Source organism: Antrostomus carolinensis, unplaced genomic scaffold, assembly GCF_000700745.2.
Source record: "Antrostomus carolinensis isolate BGI_N321 unplaced genomic scaffold, ASM70074v2 scaffold14707, whole genome shotgun sequence".
In the NCBI taxonomy this organism is placed as follows: Eukaryota; Metazoa; Chordata; class Aves; order Caprimulgiformes; family Caprimulgidae; genus Antrostomus; species Antrostomus carolinensis.
Genome location: NW_010328200.1, coordinates 27,606 through 50,769, shown reverse-complemented (window position 1 = coordinate 50,769; position 23,164 = coordinate 27,606). Strand labels below are relative to the sequence as shown.

The following is a 23,164-nucleotide window of genomic DNA, read 5'->3' as shown; positions in this document are numbered from 1 at the left end:
CTGAGCTAATACAGTGATAAAGGGCTCAAATAAAGTTGAATACAGAACAGTGCAAATGGAGACAGGGAGTCTGTTATGATTTACTCATCAAATACTGAAAATAATATGAAAAGAGAGATGACATAGAAGTAGTTACTGATTACGTAGACAGCAAAAAGCTGCATCAAAAAAAAAAGAGTTTAGAGGGTCAGTTTCTCTTTTTACAAATTTAAAAAAAAAAAAAGAAATCAAAAACTTCCAAAGGTTTCTGAACTGGGTTTTGTATTTTGTGTCCAATTTATTATTGTTTTTCCATAGCAGTCAATGTGGTCCAAGTGGGGTAATTCTGAATGTTATCATGCAAAGAGGAAGGACAGGGACAATTTCCCCACTTAAGCCACTTTATTGGCATAATTTCAAGACAAAAATAAACTGCTCACTGCTACCTACACCTCTTCCCCTCATGCCAGCTTCTGTCTGCAACTTTTTCCTTTCAGCTCATTAGGAGAAAGTAATTTTATTGTCACATTTGGCTGGCAGCTGGAATTCTCCAAACGAGATAAGCAGGGCTGAGATGCGTGCTTTCATCTCTCAGCAAAAACTTTGTAACATACGGTGCTGTTATGTCTCCAAGCTTTACGCGAAGAGGAAAACAGGCATCTGGGCTGGGGTCATTTGTAACGCTGTGGTTGCTGGATTAATATGAAAAGACAGATGAAGGCAGACACTTTAATTACTTCACCCTAACTTTTTATTACAACATCAAGTAAAATGGTGAGTTACAGAAGATAATGGGCGTGAAACATCTGGGATGAAGTCACACACAAGCTCATGGTTTGTTATCTGCCAGTGGGGCTTTAAATATTGATAATTTCTGTACATGCATCTTTGTGTTATTTCTGATTTTCTTGATAAATCATTTCAGGATTACTTTGTTTTAAGCTGTGAGGTAGCTACTAAGACTGGGACCCCGCTTTTTTCTTCTGGAATTTTCTGAACTGCGACTGTATCGCCACGGCCGCCCGCTCTGTCTCTGGTGCATCCATGTCTATGTCAAATTCCTCTTGAACCTTCTTCTGCTCATCTGCTCAAAGAAAACAAATCAAAACATCAACAGTGTTTTTCAAACCGATAATCACCAGACAGCACAGGTGAAAAACCCTGCCCCTCTCCTCTTCACAGACACAGCTGTGACAATGGAGAGCATATTCAGAAAAAAACCTGGGATCAGTTTTGGCAAACGCAGCTGATCAAATCCCCCACCCCCTCCCAACAACAGATTCTGGGAAAACCCGTTGGTAGCTAGGCACCAAGGAGTGACATCCAAATGGTGCTCAGTAGTCACCGAGCATCACCCTGATGTCTGCGCAAGTCCTCTCCTGCCCGGGGAGCTAACAGTGAAGGGCAGAGGGACCCTGCTGTGCCACCGTGCAGGTAGAAGTTACTCATATGCCCATGTTTACTCTAAAACAAAGGCACCTTAAAATATTTTAAAGTAGGGATTAAGACCCTGTTCCTATCACACCTCCTGCATTAGAGGATGAGATACTTCCTAAGGCAAATTTCTATTCTTTTCACTTGTTTTCTGCCTCAACCCTTTCAACACGTACCGCTCTTTCTCTTTGAATCTTTTATGTTCAATCTCTCTGCCACTGTGCTGCTTCCCTCGCTTCTCTCCGGGCTCTGTTGTTGCCCTTCAGCCTTGATCCTTGTCTCTTTGCTTTCCTTTATTCCCTATCCTCAGCTTTTGCTTCAACTGCATTCAACCTCCATATGGACAATACAGCTGTCTTTGCTGAATTTTGCTTCATTCACCTACATGTTGAAAAGTGCAGCCCTGGGAAAACTCCTGCCCTCATTGCAAAGATAACCCTAATCCTCCTGGACTAACAACATGAGAACACACATTCACGCCACTAACTTTATCATACCACTGAGTTTCTCTTCTCTATAAACTTCTTTGTTAAACTCACTTATATAATTGTTGTATCCCAGTCCTGCAGTGAACATCATGCCAGGAGTCTGCAGACAGCTCTACTTAAAACAGCTGTGTTAATTCACCCAATTTGAACCGCTTTGCTTTTTATTCTTGAGATTAATACCTCCAGGATGCTCATCCGCAAGGACTGTTAATGTAAATCAAGGGAAACACTTTCAATATATTATTAAAATGAAAAGAAACTTATTCCCCACTCTCTCCTTCCCACTAGAAAACAGGGATACTGCTTCATGATTTGAGCATGAGAGCTGCAGTATTTCTTGCCTTTACTTCTTTTTTTTATTCAGAACTCCATTTTCATGTTATTTTCCATGACCAGAATCCAATCTAAACTGGTATAATATTTAAAGGGAAGGTTTTGGTATATTCCATTCAGATTGTATTTTAACTACAATAACCAAATAAATGCAGCCATGTTAACATAAAATAAATGTTCACTTAATATTTTGTTTAACTTAAAAGAACATTTAAGAAGAAAGATGAAAACGTAAGAAGAAAGAGAAAGTCTGAAGAGGAAGAATAGCTTGAGAGCTTACCAAAACTTTGATTATACAGTATAATGAAAAGTTAGGTTACCAAAATGAAGATTTTATGGAAGAAAATGAATCATACTAACATTATGTCATAGTTCCACAGCCATTAAATCCAAGAATCTGCATCGTGTATGTAACTATTGAAGCAACACAACCACCTTAAGTACAGAAATACAATTATTGCCTTATTACTCATAGAGAAAGGGAGGTGAAGGTCAGAAGTGACTTCCTTATGCTCACAAGCTGTGGACACAGCCAAGGAGAAAACTGAAGACTCCCATTGAAGCCATGTTATAAACTGAAACTTAGAGTGGCTTGGTAAAGAAACAGAAATGTCTGTGCCAGCTCCTAAACTAGTAACTATAACACAACAACTCTTTGGGAAATTTTTCCTATTGCCAGATACCATCTCCTCCACTGTGTACACAGCAGAGAAATGGAGATTTTTTTAAAAAAACAAATTTCAAAAGGAATTATCATTAGTACTGTTTTGTTGGTATTTTGAGGGGTTGATTTTGATTCAGTATTTAAAGGGAACTAAGACAAGAAATTACAGCATTTTATATGAAAAAAACAAAAAAGGACTTTAAATCATCCTGTAAAAAACTAAGAATTGTCAGTCAGAACATGTAAATATAGACTTTTCATTTTAAATTTTTGATTGGAAAAAAAAAATAGCCTGATCAGTTAGCTCTAACAGTGACCACCTTGTAATACCAATAATAAAATAAAAACTGTTCTACTTGTCCATATGTCAGAATCTCTCCTCTATTAATAGAATCCTATTAACTCATTCTAAAGAGAAGAATATCACTTATGGAGAAATACTCATATTTCTTATGGAGAAATATTTTATCAAAATGTTTATACTAGCAATGTAATAAGCATTTAATCAGATTTGAAACTGATGAGACTAATGTCTTCTCCTTGCTTGATGACTTTCATTTTTGTTGTAACACTCTGAGTTTCAGGTTCCTCCCTAGCCACTCACTAGACACAGCTGTCAGTCTTAACAGTAGAAAACAAAAGTGGAGTTTATGCATCAATTTTAGCTTTTCATTATATAAATTACTGTCCTTTGGAAATATCAATAGGGAAAGCTAAATGGATGGATGAGTAGACACAATTGGTTTCATATCTCTTGATGAAATCTGGCTTGTACAACTCATTTCCTATTACTGCCAAGTCCTAGCAGTATGTTAACTTGCAGTAGTGACTCAGCAATCTTACATTAAGCTTTTACAGGCTTAAGAAAACCCAGCATTTAGTACATTTTTTCTCTAGGATGTCCAGGCCAGTTAACCTTTGCTTGATGCAAACCATCATCACTGCCTTAAAATCAGTTGTACAACAATATTTACCATAACTGAAGATGTACAGTAATTTACTGTATCTTAAGATCTATCTAACTTCCTTTTCTTTTTTGACCCATTCTTGTTGAAATCAAAACCAAAATTCCTTATGAACTCTTTCTGCATTTCTCTTTTTCCCATCACTAAGGAGAAATGGTAGGATGAGAGGTTTTCAGTCATGATTTAGCCATGCAGATTAAGAAATGAAGTGTTCAAAAGGGCCAAGACATTTATCTGGGTAATAAAGAAATTCATTGTTAGCTTACAGGTGGTATAGAAATATATGTATAATGATTACACATATATGCATAATGTACATTATAAACCAACATGTATGTAATCTATATATTACATAACTGTGTTTTCTTTGTCCTACCTTTCTATACACATGTATGGTATACCCACATTTGAATATATACAAAATAGATATGAATATATATAGACATATTTGCTTAAAAGAGCTTTAAGTTCTGTGTTAAACTGAAAAGAGAGGGATGAGCTTTTTCCTAAATTTTGGGAGTGGATTTTCCTGGAGTTCTCCCCAAAATATTTTCTGTTGATGACTGTCACAACACAGATATTTTAACAGATGGCTTGTCAATCTGGAGAGAAAATTAAGTGGTGGTATTCCTTCTTCAGCTTTGTCTATGCTAAAGGAAAAATATTTTAGCTTTTACCTTGAGTTGCTTTACTAAAAGTAGTCTAATGATTTAAAATGTACCACACCTCACTAACGACACTGTTTTTGTTTTACTGGTTAGTTAGAGTTAAGAGCATGAAATGATCTTTAAGGTCCTTTCCAACCCTCAACATTGCATGATTTTATGAATTAGGAACTGACCCACTTCATTACAGTGAAAACCAAGCCTGTGCTTGGGACCTGCACAGACTAGAGATGACCTCACTGCACCAATATGAGTGACTGACAGGCTTTTTGCACCCTTCCTACTATCCATGCACCCCACCCTAGCTTTTACCTGCCAGTAGTGGTTCATGTATCTCAAACATGCAGGTTATTAAGTTTGAATGTTCAAATTATGAAATTTATGCAGAGAACTGAAAGCAAGCACTTAGAATGTCCCTCCTTCATTCACTGTCTCCCACCCCTAGCTTTCCTTTCACAAGGGATCACTAGCTTGGAAGTGATCTGAAAACCCAGACTGCCACTTGCACGGGCTTTACTCTTGGACTTGCTTTTTTCATTCCTACTGGTGGGGGGCCAACCATTCTGTCTGATAACAAGTCACCTTTTTCTAAGCTACCTTCATGTAGCAATAAAAGTAGATCTGGGTTCCCTCCCCAACCTCAGTCACATACACACAATTTTGTTGATATCTACACTTTCTAGACCATGTGCAGATTTCTTCCACGTGGATATTTGAGGATCCCTGGACTACCACAAGCCCACATGAGGAAACTAGGAGGAACAAGATTGTTGTCAGTAGACTTCAGTTCACAAGCTACTTGTAATTTTGAGGGATTCAGAAATAAAAAAGGGTTGATAAGCACTGGCCTACACTACCTGCTTTCTGAGGGGATTTGGTTTCATTAGCACCATAAAAATTAAAACCCCTAACCTTTCTCACTACACTTAGCTATTTCAGGGCCTTCCTTGAAAAATTTCTTCATACTTAGTCCAAATTCTCTCTCCTAGATAAGTGACTCTCACTCTTCTTCTGAACATGCCATGACAAGCTGGGGGAGTTAGTACATGTCCCAGCTGGGTTCTGATCACTGCCACCATGGGAGGTGAGCAGAACAATCCCATGCCAACAGTCACAGGTTGGCCATAACAAAAGTCTAGTATCTGATGAGTTTTTCAAAATAATGTGTTTAATGTGGACTGACTCTGTCCATGTGTTAATTCAGGCAAAACTGAGTTGTGGTGGAACAAACTCCTTGGAGCACTACATCAACTGCTTGATGAGTCCCACCATGATAAGGGGCACCCCATGCCCCATCACCAGTTTTAGCACTACAGATTACTTTGCAGGACTAAAGACTGAGATAACTTTCAGGGTGCAGATTTTACTTCAGTATATGCAATAGTCATCCCAGCAGAAGAGCCTGGAACAGCATCTAATTAGCTGTTTTCCAAATCTAACATCCTGAAAGCTCATTTTGCATCTTTGCAATTGAAAAACATCTATTTATTCTATTTCCAGATGAAACATTAGAATTCTGTCTCCGTAATCTGCTACAGTGCCTCATAATCCATTGCAAACACAGGATGGATAATGAAGCTGCCTGTAACAAGGAAAATAATTAAATCTTACACACAAATCTACCCAGCAAACTCTCAAGAAATGTGGTGCAAGTGTAATTATTCTCAAATATGCCTTCAGCTATTTTTTTCATTTACTTTTCAACTATAAAGTACAATGAATTGTGACAATCTGGAAAAAGAAAACACTGCTTATTCCATATGGGCCAAAAGCCTAAAGCAGTCTTTTGTGACATTTGAACACAGGCTAAACAGAGTAGTCTTTCCTAAAAGTGTTCAGGGAAGGGCAAAAGCTGGTGGGATGGACTTGAGGGAAAAGAAGACTCACTCTTTATTCTCAGAACTCCTCCATCCTCCAGATGAAATAGACATTACTTGTCACCTTCTGCAAAAAACATATAGCATGAAAAATTGCATGGGCTGGAGCCTCTAACTGGCATTTCATGTCTTAAGTGCTGTCCTCCACCCCTGCCCACCCAGCCCACATCCAACAGGAATTACGGGACTATACTGAAGATGGAATATATCCATAAAAATACTGCATTTTTCAGGGGCTAAACTGCAGCATTTGTAAAAAGACTAAATGAAGTGTGGGAAAGAATCACAGTACCCCATAACAAGCCAGAAGCAGTATTTTGCCTCAGGCAGGATCATTCAAGCTGTGACAATCTTTATGCTGCTCTGATCCCAAGCTATTACACCATTCTGTCCAATGAGGCAGAACAGTCCCTAATTAAAGAGGACCAAAATGGGCAGGAATCTTATAGATGTTGACATTCATGTGGAGCATTATCTTTATCTTTATGTGATGGGAAGAGTCATTTTATCTGACTAGACTCCAAAAATCAACCAGCCAGCTAGAGAAAACGTATGGGTGCTTAGGTGTATGGAGGCCAGATTTAACTTCTTACAAGTACTAGTTTTGAAAGCCAAGAGTTGATGTGACCATTCCTCCCCCTCTGTATTCAATTGAGGGGTGAGGAAGAAGACGGTCTCATATGCTTCTGGAAGAGTCAATCCTTCTGTGTGGGATGAACAAAAATCACACCATAACTGACCTTATGGCTGAAGAAAGGAGATGGTCTACTTCTCAACAATAAAAACTCTCCAGTCAGTTGCCAGGGCCACATTACCCAGCAGGCTGGCTCTGAGCCTTTGTTTTGGTCATCCTGCTGCTTCCCAGCAGACTCTCACTTCACAAGGCATCTGAAAAGATGGCAATGTTGGGGGAGAAGACATTGCCCAAGCCCAAGAGAAGAAAGAAAGGTAGTCTTGGCATGTAGAAGAGAGCCATAATCTGATCTTGCCTCCTTTTAGTTATTTTCTAGCCTTTTCTTTTGCTGAATGAAATGCCAAGTAGAAGCCTGAGATCATCAGCTCAGCAACTATAGTTTGTTGTTCTCTGTGGTATCAGGAACAAATATCTCCCAGAGCCTTGAGCATCGCACTGGTTTTGCCACCTCACTAGCTCAGTGTATACGGTTTGCAGCTGTGGTATGGGGAGACAAGCTGCTACGAGGACTTTGCCTCAGCACCCTCTAGTTATGAGATGATCCAAAGAGAATTATTTATATGAGAAGCCTGTTATAACACAGTGGGCTGATGAAAGCTCATTAGGAAAGTATCTATGCATTTTGAGGGACAGACTCCATGATACTGCTGATGTGATGCAATATTCCCATTATCTAGAATGACCTTACTGTGTCAGGAATTTTTCTGGCCTTTCTGTTAGCTCTGTCTGCCTCCTGAGTTAGTGTCTAGGCACAAACTCTTGTAAGTTACTTTTTTCACATGCATGTTCCTGATGTGACAACATAAAACTCTATGAAATTTTGGCCTAACTTTCCTAGACTGATGCAGTAATTTAAAGCCATTGGTTCTTGTGATATTATTGGCTAATCTCCAGTTTGGTGGTCATTTGTAAAAGAACTGAATCCCTGTGAGTCTTGTAAGTACTTGCTTGACCAACACACTAGCATAATGCTAACACAGTATCAGGCCTCCATGACATTCTCTCAGTGTGACAGTCCTGTGGCCCCATGGCCTCCTCAGCCACAAGAGGCACAATCCCTTCAGTCCTCTGAGCAGTGACCATGGGACTATGCAAGACAGAAATTTTGTCTTCTTCCCTTTCCGCATCTGCACAATGGGGCATCACTATACTCTTATATAGATAATCCAACTCAAAAGTTCAGCTGCTTCATTTTTAAGAACAGAAATTTTCTCTAATTCCATTAGGAATAACATAATATTTTTTCTTCATACTCATTAAAAATGCTACAGGGTGACATACTCACTCTACGACAAGGACTACATCACTACATTTGTTCTTGTTTCTTCACTCCATAACGAACTGATATTCAAGGGCCACCTTCCAAAGTCAAGGGCTGCCTGTTCTGTTTGAGTGTCAGCAGGTAGGCACTCAGTGGCAGGGGAGGTTATGGGTTTATACAAGGGTGTGCATTTTCCATGGTCAGTTATTTGATGTTGGTAGGTGCTGGAGAAGTGTAACATCCACACAGCAAACATTTCTGAAACTGAAGAGGAAACCCTGGAGCTCAGCAGTCTCCTGTGACTTCAAAAGCACAGTGTGAAGGGAAATAAAGGTTATCACTAGTGATCAGATTAACTGCAATAGCTATTTTTATCTGAACCACACCAACTGGTCTCTTAATATCGCTCAAAGCAAGTCAGAAAAGAATGAACATCTTTCGAATCAACAGTAAATTACAATTTGGTATAAAGAAGATAACTTCATTAGACGATCAGAATCCTTTCTTCTTCAAATTGACCTTTACTTTTGCAATACAGTCTTATTATCTCAAATTTGAAAAATTAGTTTTGCAGTAGAAAATTTATTGTGGTTGTTCTTTTATGATTTTAAAAATCTTATTTTAGCATAAGGCTTTTGAAGTGTCTGATTAATCTTTTTTTTCCTAGTTGTAATAATGTGGGAGAGCAGGAATAGTATTTCTGACATAAGACAAATGAAATATCACAAAATTATGTATATTGGGTAACGTAATAAAACAGAAAGGAATAGTAATAAAATTCAGTTTACAAAAATTGTGTTTTCAACTGATGTGTTCCCAACCACAAATGAATTTATTCTGCTCAACAATTAATACAGAGAAAAATACTGTTTTTCTTTAAATGCTAATATTATTTAAGCAATCATTCTTCATTTTCAAAATAACTAATGCATCACTTACAGACTTTTAAAATGGCTTAGAAATGCGTAACTGATGCATAGACAAGTAGGTAAGTGTTAATGGGGATCCATAAGGTACTCTGGGCATGAAACTAGAGGCCATAATTCACACCCCCATGTGGAGACTAAACTTTGTGTGAGTTTAACTAGGAACATGACAAATCAAAATGGCCTCTTAGCTGTACAATCGCATCTCTTACTAGCTAAAGCTCCTTCTGAGGAGCGCTAGACTGACTGGCAAACGTAATGGGAGCCTCCGGGAGCTAAAACAAAGTGGTGCTGGGAATCAAGTGCTGGCACAGTCAGGTCCCTCTGTCACTGGAAAATTATGCCCCACTTAGCCCTAAGTCCTCTCCTCCAGGAGGGAGTGCCATGATCCTCCTCACAAATTCAGTCCGAAGTTATGGGAGTCTCTTTCTCCAGCTGCATGCATGTGGTCCCCAATGTTCCAGCCAAGTTTTAAATGGGAATGATGATGATGTGTTTTTAATTTCCTGTGCAATTTCCAGTTCTCACTTCCTCAATAAACACTGTACCTTTAAACAGTTTTGCTGTTTGACTGTGGAAAGAGCTGCCTTTCAGCACTGTGTGAAGCAAGCCACCCTCTTGCCTCGCTAGTCAACTGCTTGATTAATATATGATCAGTTACTTTCCTATTATGGTAGCATTCAGGCACTCCGAGTCATAGCTGGGAACCCTAATGTGGTTACAATTGCAGAACAATAAATTCTCCCCACTCCACTGCCCCTGACTACTATGACCTTTGCAAAAGCATCTTCAGCAATAAAGTTTAAAATAACAACAGGAGAACTTTCTCAAGGCTACCTCCTGGGCTATGGCTACACCAGCACACTACCCAAGGCCATGGTATAGCTCAGGCACCGTCCACAGCTTTTCTACAGCATGATGCATGGCACAGCCACTGGCACGGCTGGGACTGCTCTGGCCTGGCAGTAGCCAGTTCCTGCCTGGCAGTGGCCGCATAGCATGGCTGGAACCGTACAGGGTCCCTGCAGGCAGGGTGGATGAGAACATCCTCGGGTTTGAGGAAAAGAGAGTTTAGCCCTATTGATGCAAGCCATGCCATGCCACTTTGCATCAGTCAGACAAAAGGCTTTAGTCCATTTTATTTTATAATAGAGATGTAGCATCTAACACTTCAAAACACTTTGTAGCTCTAGACTCCTAGGGAACTGACTCAAAATGAGTTGGCATTTGCTATTAATTATGTGATGACCAACAGTACCTAAAAGCCCTTGCAAGGAAAATGCAGAAGAGGGATGTTCATGTTCCAATGTGATATTGCCTCCCTTGTGTTGCATAACAGCCTCGCTTCCCAGGAATGCTTGCCCTTGTCCATGCCCTTTCTCTTTACACTTTATAAGAGTAGCTAGGGAATAAGCTCAGAGAAATGGCAGTTATCACAATATGCCACACAGAAGTAACAGAAAAGGGAGCTCAAATTCATGCACTGCCAAAGTGAGATGAGCTGGGGAAGATGGCATAAATTACAAAGGAAAACCTGTCAATCAGAAAAAGGAGAGGAGTCAATCAAAAGAACCATGGCATGGAGTCAGAAGTTGTTTCTCTTCACACACAAAATGAAGAAAATTAAGAGCGAGATTTTGCCCTGCTCATCTTCAAAGTGGAAAATAAGGGCAGTTTCTGGGTGTCATTGTATACCAGCAGATCTCTGTTATCACCTAATGAGAAAGCTATTTTAAGTTTTCACAGTAACTTTAATAAAAACTGTTACATGAGAGCTTGAAAAGTCACAGTGAGAAGATACTCTCCTCTTGCAAAATCCATCACCAGGTTTTAATTACAAAGTATTTAACCGCACACTCAGCAGTGGACAGTGTAAGGTACAGGAACTGAGCTTTGCCATGCAACATTACACTCTTAAGCAAAGGAGTCATTTCAGTACCTTCTAAGCCTTATCACATGGTATCAAATACCACCTTGTAAATAAGATTATCTGTAAGAAGCATTTACTTTACTGCATAGATTAAATGTAAGAAAGAAACAACTTAAATTATGTCCAAACACTGCAACTTTTATTTGCATGCACCAACACTGTTCTGTGTTGGTAATAGGATAATTGGCACAATCCCACCATGGAAAAGTCACTGCCCATCTTGCACTACATGCCAGCTTGAGAGTGCTTGTGGAGGGAATTGGGCCATTCTCAAAGTCTTGCAGATAGAAGTGAAGCTTGTAAGGTTAAAAGTGCCCAAGGAAAAATCTGGAGTCCTTTGGAGACAGAAGAAAATTGTCATGGGGTACCTGATCCCACCCATAGACTGAGTTGAACAATCGTGCTCTAAGAGATTCTTTTGGAAGTGTAGTTTGTCACCCCATCATAAAACCAAATGCATCCCATCAGTAGAGCCCCAGCGATGCAACGGATATAAACCCTAGGCTTCTGGAGCAGCTCCAAGGTAGTGCAGTCCACAGTCTGAGGAAAGACCAGCATACTCTGATAGACATCAATTTACCATGAGGCTTGGCCTGCCAGTAGATCTTATATGCTCCTGCATCAGTTAGTGTTAAAACTTCTGCTCCAGCATCCACAGGTGCAACCAGATGTAGTGCTGATGCAGCCCAGCCAGTAATCTTACTGGATGCTCTGTATAGCGGAATTCTCTCACAAAAGGTACAGAATTTTAACGTCTCTGACTCCTGAAAGCAGTTACCCAGCAGCAGTTTCCCAACATAAAGCAAAGAAATTCTGTTGCAGGAGGGTTCTAGGAAATTTCCACTGTTTTCTTTTGCTTGGGCTGTTATCCAAACAGAATCATTAATTTGAGTTTACCATGACTCCATTGCACACAAAAAGCCATGTTATATGTTTATTTCCCCTGCAGGCTGATTTGCTTAACTTTCTTAGGAAGAGAAGGGCACCTCAGGAGAATGCATGATAGCACTGAAATAGCAGTAAAGGGGAGACAAATGAAGATTCTGTGGTAATATAGCTCTGAAAGAGGATGAGATGGAATTATTTGCTGGAGAGTGTTGTCGGTGTATTCCAGGCTGTCTTGCCCAACAGTCATTTGGAAAGCCATGCTACGTGTTGTGCAGAAGCTCATTAGGCTGAACATTTTAAAACTGGATTCTAGATAAAAAGCTCTGTCCAGTTCCTGAGAAAAAATTACCTAACACAAGTTAGAAACATAGAATCATTTAGGTTGGAAAAGATCTTTATGATCACCAAGTCCAGACATAAAAAAACCAAACCAAACCAAAACCACACTTACAGGTGTTTACATGGGAGCTCATCAGCAGCTCACTTTAGAAAAAAAACAATGGAAAAACACAGGTATTTTGAGGGTGCAATTCATCTGACCTACTTTAGGCAGACATTTTAGGATAGCATGAATCCCACCCCTGAACCGCCTTCCTATATTGTCTTGTTCTCTATTAACTATAAAGGGAGTTCAGGGTGACTAGTTCAGATGTAGACATTGATACTTAATCAAGTGAGTAACATTCCCTGAGCCTGAGTGGTGCCTGAACTACGCTTTGTAGAATTTCATACAAATACACTTATCTGCTATTTCATGTTAAATTCCTTCTCATCAAATAAATTATTTAGCCCTTATGAAAGGTACTACACTGAAACTGTAGCAGCTAATAAATCTTATTTGTTTCAGGAAGGAAGAAAATGAGAGAGGCATACCTTCTCACACTACTCCATCTGTGTGCTTCCATCCCATTCCTAGCAAGGAGAGAACAGCTCACCTTCAACAGAGGGTCAAAATGAACATTTGTTCCCTCTGCTGAGATTGCCAGTGAAGTTGCTAGTTGCGCAGCTGACCTGGATCCTCTCATGTTCCCTCAGGAGCTGACTGAATAGTCTGCCTACATTTCTCTTTTTATAGATACATAGTTGAACAGACAAAAAACATATGTCAGCACCTCTTGCTATCCTTTCAATTTATTTCAAGGATAGTGAATTTTTGTGCATGTATGTGTGTTTGCATGCTAGGGACAGACTATTTCATTCTCAAAAGCCTTTTTTTTAAAGTGTACATCAGTAAGACTTCTTATATTTCCTTAATAAGTGATTACAGTTAACACTAGGACGAGCAATATCAAATGCTTCATACAAACAAGCAGCCAAATGACAGTTGCTGTAAGAATTATAACTGAATTTGCAAGCTACTGCAAACATCAAATCTCTGCTCTGCTATTTAGCTAATAATGAGTCAGGTGGTGGCTGCTGCCATTCTGCTGGAGAGTGGAGTTGTTCAAAGGAACCTTGTTGCACCTAGCATGTGCCAAAGGCAGACATTATTTGGCTGCAGGACTGAGACTACCTAAAGGAAAAGAAATACAATGGGTGAGTCAGACATGCTGAATGTGCTGGAGAAGACAAGTACCTTCCAAAAGTTATTGATAGCCATGCTTCTCATTGCTAATCCAAGCCAAGGAAGGACCCCACTGACATAAGATTATATTCTTCATGAAGCGCGCAGAAAATCATAGTGACCACCTCCTAGTGCAGTTCCCTAACACAAATTTCCTCTCCTTCCTTCCTGGGTCCTGTGCAGCACCTATGGGTAAGGAGGGGGCACAGCTTCTGCACTGAAATCTTAGCTGATGTGCACTCATTAGAGAATTCTGATTTTACAGGACAAGTATAAGCACATGCTCTTTAAATGCCAAAGCAGGCAAGTTACTGCTTCATTATTCCTTAATGGAAGAAATACAAACCCCCCATACATCTTTGTCTTTTTTTTTTTTTTTTCCCCTCCCCTACTGTAGAAATTGATGCTAAGGTTAATATGACTATTGGCTCTGAAAAAAACATGAGCATAGCTCTGCTTTTCCACAAATTTCCTCTCACAGACTAATAGAAAAGACCTTATTGGCACACAGGACAATTTAGTCTTTGACATAAGGGAGTAAAAAGTGGTAATGAATAGATTCTCTGAAATAGTGGGGAATTAATCCAGAAGGGCAAGGTGTCCTTCTTGGCAGCTGGTTCATTACTTATAGACAGTTACTGTATTGTGAGACTAAAGCCTGGCATTTTAACAAGTCAATACCAAAGCTCTGTGGTATTTCTCGTCCCTGATTTTAGTGTCTGTATTTATTGAGTGAGGACTGACGGTATAGGGTAATGTAATTTTCCAAGCCTTGTCAAAGTAGCAGAGATTAATGAGAGAGGTCATGTACCAATGGCACTAGACAGTACTTCAAATCCTGCTTCTCCTTTTTTTTTTCCTTTTCTCTATCTCATAAAAAAATAAAATTCCAAACCTTCTAGGTCCCAGGCACTGACTCAGCAACATCCTCCTTTGAACTCGATGCTATTTCAGATAAAGGGTGGAGGCGCTGCACTCCCATAAGAATGCAGTTATATGTCCCAACAAACACCAGACTAGAGTGTACATCATTAAGGCTGGGTTGCCCTGTGCTTATTTTCAGGTGTGTAGCAAGAAGGAGCATCCACCTTTTCATAGCCTATGTATTGATTAATCACACCTACATATCTTTTTTTTTTTTTTTTAAAAAAATGTTGGTAAAAGCAAGAATGGTTTTCCAATAAAGTCCCAGTAAGAGGACAACATAAGCCCAAATTCCTTGCTCTTTATCTGTATCAGGAGGTTATGGAGCAGGGAAGTGAAAATGGTCTGATTATCCTAACGGTGCAACTATCAAACCCACACAGCTCAATGAAGACACAAAGAAATGTCATACATGCTTGAAGCGCAGTGCATTTCCGAGCTGTCAGTTAAAGTGGTGGCTATGAAGTACCACACTGGTCCACCACCCAAAGCTGCCTTCCAACCCTTAGGACTGTAACAAATTACTTTTGTCACCTGGAGCATTCTCTGCCTTTTCCTTCTCCAGAAGGGACTGTCATCCCTTTCCTCCCTCCCAGCCTGGTCCAGCAGCACCTCCTTTTGCTTGGCCATCTCACCTAACAGGGTTCACACATGACCACCCTTACTGAAGCACCCTTAGCACAGCCCCATTCACCTTTACAATATATACGGTCTCAAGATGAAAGCACAACAGTGATCTGTGTGCAACGTGTTCCCCCTGTATGTCTGTGACTGCCTTTGTGCCCCCAAAGATCTCTGCCTTGTGCTGAAAAGAATTACCACGACAGTGAAGCAGAGAAATGGCATTAAGCTGTACAGGGATTTTGGCAGGTGGTCACTACACATGTTCAGTCATTTGTCAGTTGTTTTTTTGTTTGTTTTGGGTTTTAAAATAAAAAATTAGGAGTGGGTGTTGATCCTTTATCTCAAGCACAATTACAAAAAAAAACAAAAAACCACACACACAGAAAAATCCAAAAAACAAAAAACAAACTTTCACACAATTTCCAGGCAATGAATTAGGAAGTGCTAGTACAGTAAACCTCAGCAAGGTTCAAAGAGAAATTATTTGCTATAAATTTATGCTTTCATACAAAGCTACAAATGCCTTTTATCCTTGCAGATTCTTAAGGTCTCCCTGAAACTCAGATATTGTTGGAGTGGCTTGCTTTTAAATATAAAATATTTTAAATTAAAGAAAAAAAAAAGCTGTATTGATGTGAGGCTGTCTGGAAGAAAACAAGGGTTCTTATCCATTCTATCTTTGTTTTCACCTCACTAAGTTTTCACATGGTGACTTTTTAAAACAATTTTATCAGGAAGGATATCCATTGATTTAGTTAAGTGCTGCAACTGCAACTAGAGAGTTATTAAACCCAGTGCAAGATAGTTTGACATGAAAATCTAACTGAGGCCAGGGAATAAAGTTTCCCTTTTGCTTCAGCTGTATGTTTATTGAACACACACAAAGCTAACTTAAAAGAATATCAAGGTTGCAAAGCTGAGCATGAAAAAGTTAGTAAAAAACAAACTCCACAGATATTATTACACAATTAAGTTAATTTTTCATAGACATCTTTAATTCCAGAAAATCGTGTTTCAAATTCTTGACATTGCAACTTGCATAGTCTTAGGAGTGCACTGTGCTTCCTAGATTTAAAGAAAAAAAAATATATTCTGCTACAACATATAGATACCCATATGCTTCCTCAGCACAACTGCTTGGAACTGCTAGATCCACGATATAGACCTCTTGTTGAAGTAACTGATGGTGGTAGCAGGCTGTTGTTCTCTACGTGAATTAGCAGGAAATGCGATGAGTTGCATATTTTACTGGTGGGTTTCATACACTGACAGGCTTGGGGACTTCATTGCTCACTGATGTCTTCAGATGCAGTGGCTATTTCTGTTCCACCTCATCTGTATAAACTCAGGGCTAGCCTCATCTCTTCCCCAGCTTAGATCCTCATCATGGTTCCAAACAGACCTCAACAATGCTGTTTCTTTATGTGGCTAGTTGTGATCTGCAGAACTGTACCAGGGCACCCACTAACCTCAGAACTCCACCCCAGCCCCTTCCCACACTAGCTGGCTCCTGACCTCTGGTTCCTACATCCCAGTTCATATTCTTCCCTCCCAGTCTGTTTCCATTCACCCTCCACAATACTCTGGAGTTCTTGTCTCTTGTTGAGACTTGAACTCCATCATTCCATCCTTTGACCTCCCTGCTCCAGCTTCTGTGACCATCTGGTTCCAAGGCAGGAGGTATACTTCCTCCTAAGCAACTGTGGTGTCTTGGGAACACAGCAGGAGCACCACCATGATCTTAGCTTCATTTCCTTGCCAAAGTGTAGCTTTTACAGAAGCATGTAGCAGCAGTTAAGGAAAACTGTAATTTCCTTAAGCCTTGCAAAGACAGTGTTGGTTTAGTTGTTTTAGTGCTTACTATTTACTCAGTAATAATTGAGTTTTCATTTAAAAAAATAATGTACTGCTTCAGTGAACACATGCAAATATGAGACTTGTCTTTCTAAACATTTATAACTTGTCCAATTTTGAAGACAGAAAAGTCACATCCCAGATGGCAAATCCTACATTTCTGTTCAAAATTACAAAGGCTCGAAATAGTAAAAAAAAAAATAAGCCACCAGAAATTGTTTTTAATTGCTAGACATGCTAGCATTCTGTTCAAGCCTCATTTTTGGAAACAACTAGAATGACTGGACTAGATGATCATAATGGTCTTTTCCAACCAAACTGTTCTACGATTCTATGACTTTGCTGAACCCTTCCAAAATAATTCTGCTTGAGGCAAGCAATCAACATGACAAATCTCAGCAACTGGATGTTGTCAAGGTTGTGTACAACTGAAAAGGGAGGTTTTAACCAGTAGAGTTCAATAGCACTCCAGTCAGGAGAGATCCTACCTCATCACTGTGACCTCATCAAGACCATAGCCGTGCAACTGCACACAGGTCTAACTCACCATGTTTATTCCCCATACTGTGTGCATTGGTGTACAGGCACTTCAGAGAGCACCCCAGCACACCAAGTTCCTGGAAAGGGTTTGGGAATTTCCACATAATGGTGCCTTTTATGCACTTCTTTGCTGACATGCAAGTGCTGGAGGTGGCCTCACTTAAGTCCCTTTTTTTTTTTTTTTTTTGTTTCCTGTGATCCCTTCCTGTTGTATCACTCCACGCCCTTTGCTCAGTGAACCCATCACATAACTCCATGCCCTTTGCTCATCTCGATATAAAAATAAATTACTTTACAGTGAGAACAATCATTCACTGGAACAACCTTCACAGGGATTTGATAGAGTCCCCATCATTTGAGGTTTTCAAGACACAAATGGACAGGTTGCTAAATAATCTTGTCTAAACTCCCTTTTCCATTAAAGGTTGGACCAGATGATCTTTCAAGGTCCCTTTCAACCTGGGCTGCTCTATAATTCTAAAAAATATTTTCCCTTCTCTGAATTTAAGCTAGGACAGGCACTTTTTAAGTTCTGTTTGGATTTACAGACATGTCAGATTGTCAATAAAGCTGATCTTTATTGAAAGAAAGTGTCTTAGATGACACACATGGTTGGCTAACCTCAGATCATTACTTCAGACCATGTTTTCTAATCAATGTATTCATTTTTCCTTCCTCTGTTTCTAAGGATTACAAGCCCTGTGAGCTTACAAGGTTAGCATCTAGAAAGAGGACTAGAAACTTCATGCATTTCCTCTGCATCAGAAAACACAAGCTAGGTTAGTGCAATGAAAGATTTAAGTTAGGACTCAAATGACTGGCACTGCAAATGTTGGCATATACAGAATGCACACCCCAGAATTAGTCCCTGTTGCACTATAACCCACCTCACTTGCTTCACTGCTCAAATTTTAAACCTGAGTGTAAGCAGAACCAATTAAATATTTTTTTTTCTTCTCTTTTGCTCAGGAAACCAAATATTTACTCCTTCCTTCCTTCCCAAGTTAGTAAGGCAGACAGAGTGAACAATTAAAAGCCTTCTTGTTTCCAATCCCACTATTTTAAAGACTGCTTTATCTCTTTCTTAACTGTACTGCTCTTCTTCCAGATGTTTCTTTGCTGCCTGTTCACCCGCCCCTTGCTTAAATCTAGTCTGGGAAACAGTACATGTTCTGTGAGACTGGAGAAAAATGAGAGGCCTTGGGTGAGGGTCAACCATGACTCCAAATTAGAGCATTAGTCAGTAACCTTCTTCTGGGGAATGTATATTCTAGTAAAGATACAGATCAGACCTTTACCTGAGAAAATATAAGGGAAAATTAGGTAGAGGGAGAAGTAGCACTCAACCTAGCTGTGCTGAAGAGACATGAAGGTCTCTAGGGGAGAAGAAAGAATGAGGAGCGAGACAGAAACACAGAATAAGGGAGACAGTAAGAAAGCAAGGCAAAGAAACTGCTTGTGGAAAAGATGAAAGGAAAACTTCAAGTTTTATGAAGAAGTGAAGAAAGTAAGGAATAACTAACTTGACCCATTGCAGCAGCCTGGCCTGCCTCGCAGAGAGGACCAGCAGCTTGGAATCACTCCAGAGCATCCCACTGCATCACATTGTTCATCCCACTCTCACGGGCACACTCACTTGCTGCCTGTGAGAATAAGGGGTCTCACTGGCAGAAGACTGTCTAATTATACAAAACAATGACTGGTTAAAAGCAATTTGCACCAACTGAGATTCTGAGTCTGTTTTCTGCTGCTGTGCAACCTCTTCTGACAAGCAATAACCAGAACAATTTTTTTATTTTTAAACCAAATCAATCAGACTTTCTCCCAAAACAAGCTGCTCAGGGGGTGGAACACTTTTTTTTTTTTTTTTTAACTGCCTGAACTGAAAGTCTACATTGCTTTTTGTTTTGTTTTCTTGCACGCTTGGTCAAGCTTATCAACTGTTTGTCACATCCAGACAGCATCACTTACAACAACAAAAAGTATCCCTGACACGGCAAGATGAGGCTGGCCGCTCTAGGCTGAATCACTCACTATCTCAGCAATTGTACTGAAATGTTAAGCCGTGATGAACAAAAGTGGAAGCTGTACTCAGCCTCTTGCTGCTAGGCCAGAAACCTCACAAACATAGCAGAAGAGAAGCAGCTGCTCTTTATCTCAGCTCAGGTTAATTAGATTCTAGCTTCTATTCTGCAAGTTCAATCAAGAGAACCAGCCTCTAAACATGCTTTGTGGTATTATACAATCCTGGAGAAAACTATTTACAGGCATAGAAAATTACTGTGATGTACTAAGATTTGTGAGGAACTTGAATCTAGAGTCGGATTTATGGTAGTTATAAAACCTTTCCATGCCAAGTTTCGAGTAAATTTAGATCTATTTATACTTTGGGGAAGAAAACAGTAACAACTTAGTGGTCTTGCATAGTAGCCACTCCAAAAATAAGGGCAGTTGTGGATGTGCTTACATTAAGGTTCATTAAAACCTGAAATTTAGAACCAAATGGAGTGGGAGTTACAAGCTCATACAAACAGATATATGGGGGAGAAATTAAAAAGAAGCTCTAGTATCCCTTGATGCAGCTCTCTTCACTGTTTTGTGTGCAGCATCTTTTACTGCAAGAAGAAAAAAAAAAATAATAAAAGGAAGAAAAAAAGTCTTCTAATTCCATCTCACTCTGGACCTCAGCCAGTCCACTATGTAAGAGAGAAAATGCTAATGTTAGCAGCAGTAATCTTCTTAAAATGAAGAATAAAGACCAAAAACCTACACTAATTCTGCTACATCCAAGAGTGGCCTCTAGATTGCATTGTTCACAAGGTCTGCCTGTGGCATGAGAGGAATGGAGGGAATAGCCAAAAACTACAGTTTCTTTTTGATGTTCTTCCATAATGGAATGGGTTTTAGCTGACAGACCTCCAGAGGACTCCATCTTATGACTCAGTCTCTTGCTTTTTTATTTATGTCATCCCTCATTTAAAAACCATAAACACTTAAGCAACAGTTGTGAAACTTCCCTAGCATAGGGCCACAGTTTCAAAAAGGTCCCACAGTTAGTGAAGATTAGGTCCATCAAACCTCCTGGACATAGGGAGAACAGCTTCAAGTCTTTCAGGTCCCAGTGGGCACATGACACTGGCCTGGCTGCTGGTGTGCTAAGCATATACAGTATTGTTTACGGATCCTTAATCTCCAGATTTCTTCCCAGAGTCTAGCAGAGCTATTTCTTTCTCTTGAATTTCACGGGGAAAGGAACTTAAGCCAAAGGCTTAAGTTCATCTGATATGAGAACAAAATGGTGCTGATGGATAGAATGATCCATGACTGATTGGAAAAGCCTGCATCAGTGCCCTCTGCTGACAGTATCTATCTCCCATTGATGAAAAGGTCCAAAACCACATCTTCCATTCATCTTATCTTCTTGGCTAAAAGAAGCCAGGAATGGTTTTTTTCCAGCTTTTCCTAGGCAGCACAAGTCTTCACCTCCCAGAGGCAGACCTCACAAAAGATATACAGAGTTTAGTTATGAATAGATTAATTGTAAAGGTCACTAAGAAATTTTTGCTAGTGAAAAATACAGCTGTCTGCTTTATGAACAAAATCATTAGATGAGATCATAATACACCTGTGCTTTGCACTGTCTGCTAGTAATTAGTCTGTTGGCTGCTAGACCAAGAGGAAGCTGCTTCAGCCTCAAATCCAGCTGCCTCAGCTCTGTCTAGACATCCTTCCCTGTGTGGGTTCTGGCTCCGCAGAGTCATTTGTGGAGGTTATTTGAGGTGAAATGAGGAGGGGTGTCTGAGCCTCACCTGTACTGTGTGAACAGCCATCTGTATAAATCAGGCTGGGAGTACAGGCGCTCCCATCATGTACCAAGATGTGGCCCAGACATAACTGGAGGTCTCGTATTACACGTGCATCCACATCCTTTCTCAGAGGTACCACACCTGATAACTTGACTTAGCATAAAAAGGCCATTAGCAAATCAAAACATTAACTCTTAGCTGTCTGGCTATCAGTATGAGATCTGTAACTCAGATAAGAAATTGCAGAGCCAGGGTAGTACTGTGGGATTAGTACAGACATCATGAATTCCAAAATCCTACAAAATGTATTGTTTTTCTGGCTCTTAGCCTGGATTTTAATTAGTTTATGCTAATGAATACATTTGTATATGTCCATCTTTTATTGTCAGCTTTTAGAGGAGCTATGTAAATTGGTCACTGTGGAGTGCCAGTGTTTCACTAAAACTTAATAATTAATGCTTTCCTCACTTAGAGTCAGTCAGCAGTCTCAGGGGTTTTTAGGTATAAATTAGAATGAAAGATGAGATACTTGAAATACAGTTAGAGTACTCATTCATCAACCATGATTAAATAATGTTTAGTAGGGTCTCTCACTAAAATAATGTTTAGTGAGACCCTAGAGAAGTACTGAGAGATCAGTTCCAGTCTCCGGACTACCCACAATATCTCTCAGGAGCTGCCAGAGCACCCTGCCCGATTTTCCCCTGTGACTCTTGAAATGCTTTTTCCATATCAGGTGCTGTCCATGTTTCTTCTTTTCTTGAGAATTCCTCCTTGGATAATATGTATTTTTCTCAGTCCTTCTTACTCATAACCCACTGTGATCTGGTGAAAAAATGAACCAATACCAGGTGCACTTGACCAAAATAAATGCTTTCAACAGATCCGGCATCCTAGACCTCAAGCCATGAAATATTTGTATGTTTTCACACCCAGGTTTCCACAGAGAAAATGGCTGGAAGAGCTGTCCTGAGGCAGCCAGGATAAGTCAGATCTAAATAAGGATAGAGTTGCTTGAGATAGGATTAAGGAGAAATTAAATGCCCAGGTCCCAAACTGACATTCTGAAAAATGCTGTTGAGCATCCACTTAACTTCAGAGATACAGGCTCTATAGGATTTCTCTTCTATTACTACCCACAAATTCCTCAGCCTTGATAGAATTGAGCAAATCAGAACTCATTTTACACCTAAATCAGATTAGGATCTATAAACACCAGGCTCTCCAGAAAAGCTCATCCTGACAAATATCATGTCACAAAAGAATAGTTTTCTCTCTGTCGACAATAAATGGAGATTTAGGTGTCTCACACACATACACAGACACAGCCAGACAAGAGGAATTGCACCCCTATTACAGTTCATTATTATTAACGCTAACAGCTTCTGTTCAGCATAGGAAACCAAGATACATGTGGGCTGAAGTGCCACTTTGAAACACCTTTCTCCTGCACTGTATGGGCAACCTGGGCACTTTACATAAGGTCCTGAATCCACTCTGAGCACCAAGGCTGAAGGTGCAGTGTTGAGCTGGTTCCCATTGTATTATCTAATTCCTTTTTGGAGTCTTAACTGCTCTTTGTTCTTGTCACTAGTTCAGCTAAGGACCAAATTTTAATCATGTCTAACACTCCCGCTGTTCTAAATTCTGGTGCCTGCTTACACAAGCGAGCCTGATAACACCAAATTAAAAGCTAATATTGGAGCATGGAGCTAAGTGCATTAAGACAGCTGTGTGTTACAAATTTA

At 39.8% G+C, this 23,164-nt stretch overlaps 1 protein-coding gene across 1 annotated transcript in view; it reads right to left on the bottom strand.

The window, feature by feature from the left end:
- Positions 1-261: 261 nt before the first annotated feature.
- PCP4 (Purkinje cell protein 4) overlaps positions 262-23,164 on the bottom strand; it is a 34,280-nt gene continuing 11,377 nt past the window's right edge. Inside the window, exon 3 of the mRNA XM_010172177.2 lies at positions 262-1,063. Coding sequence (XP_010170479.2) covers positions 936-1,063 — 128 coding nt within the window. The 3' untranslated portion in view covers positions 262-935. The remainder of the gene's footprint in view (positions 1,064-23,164) is intronic.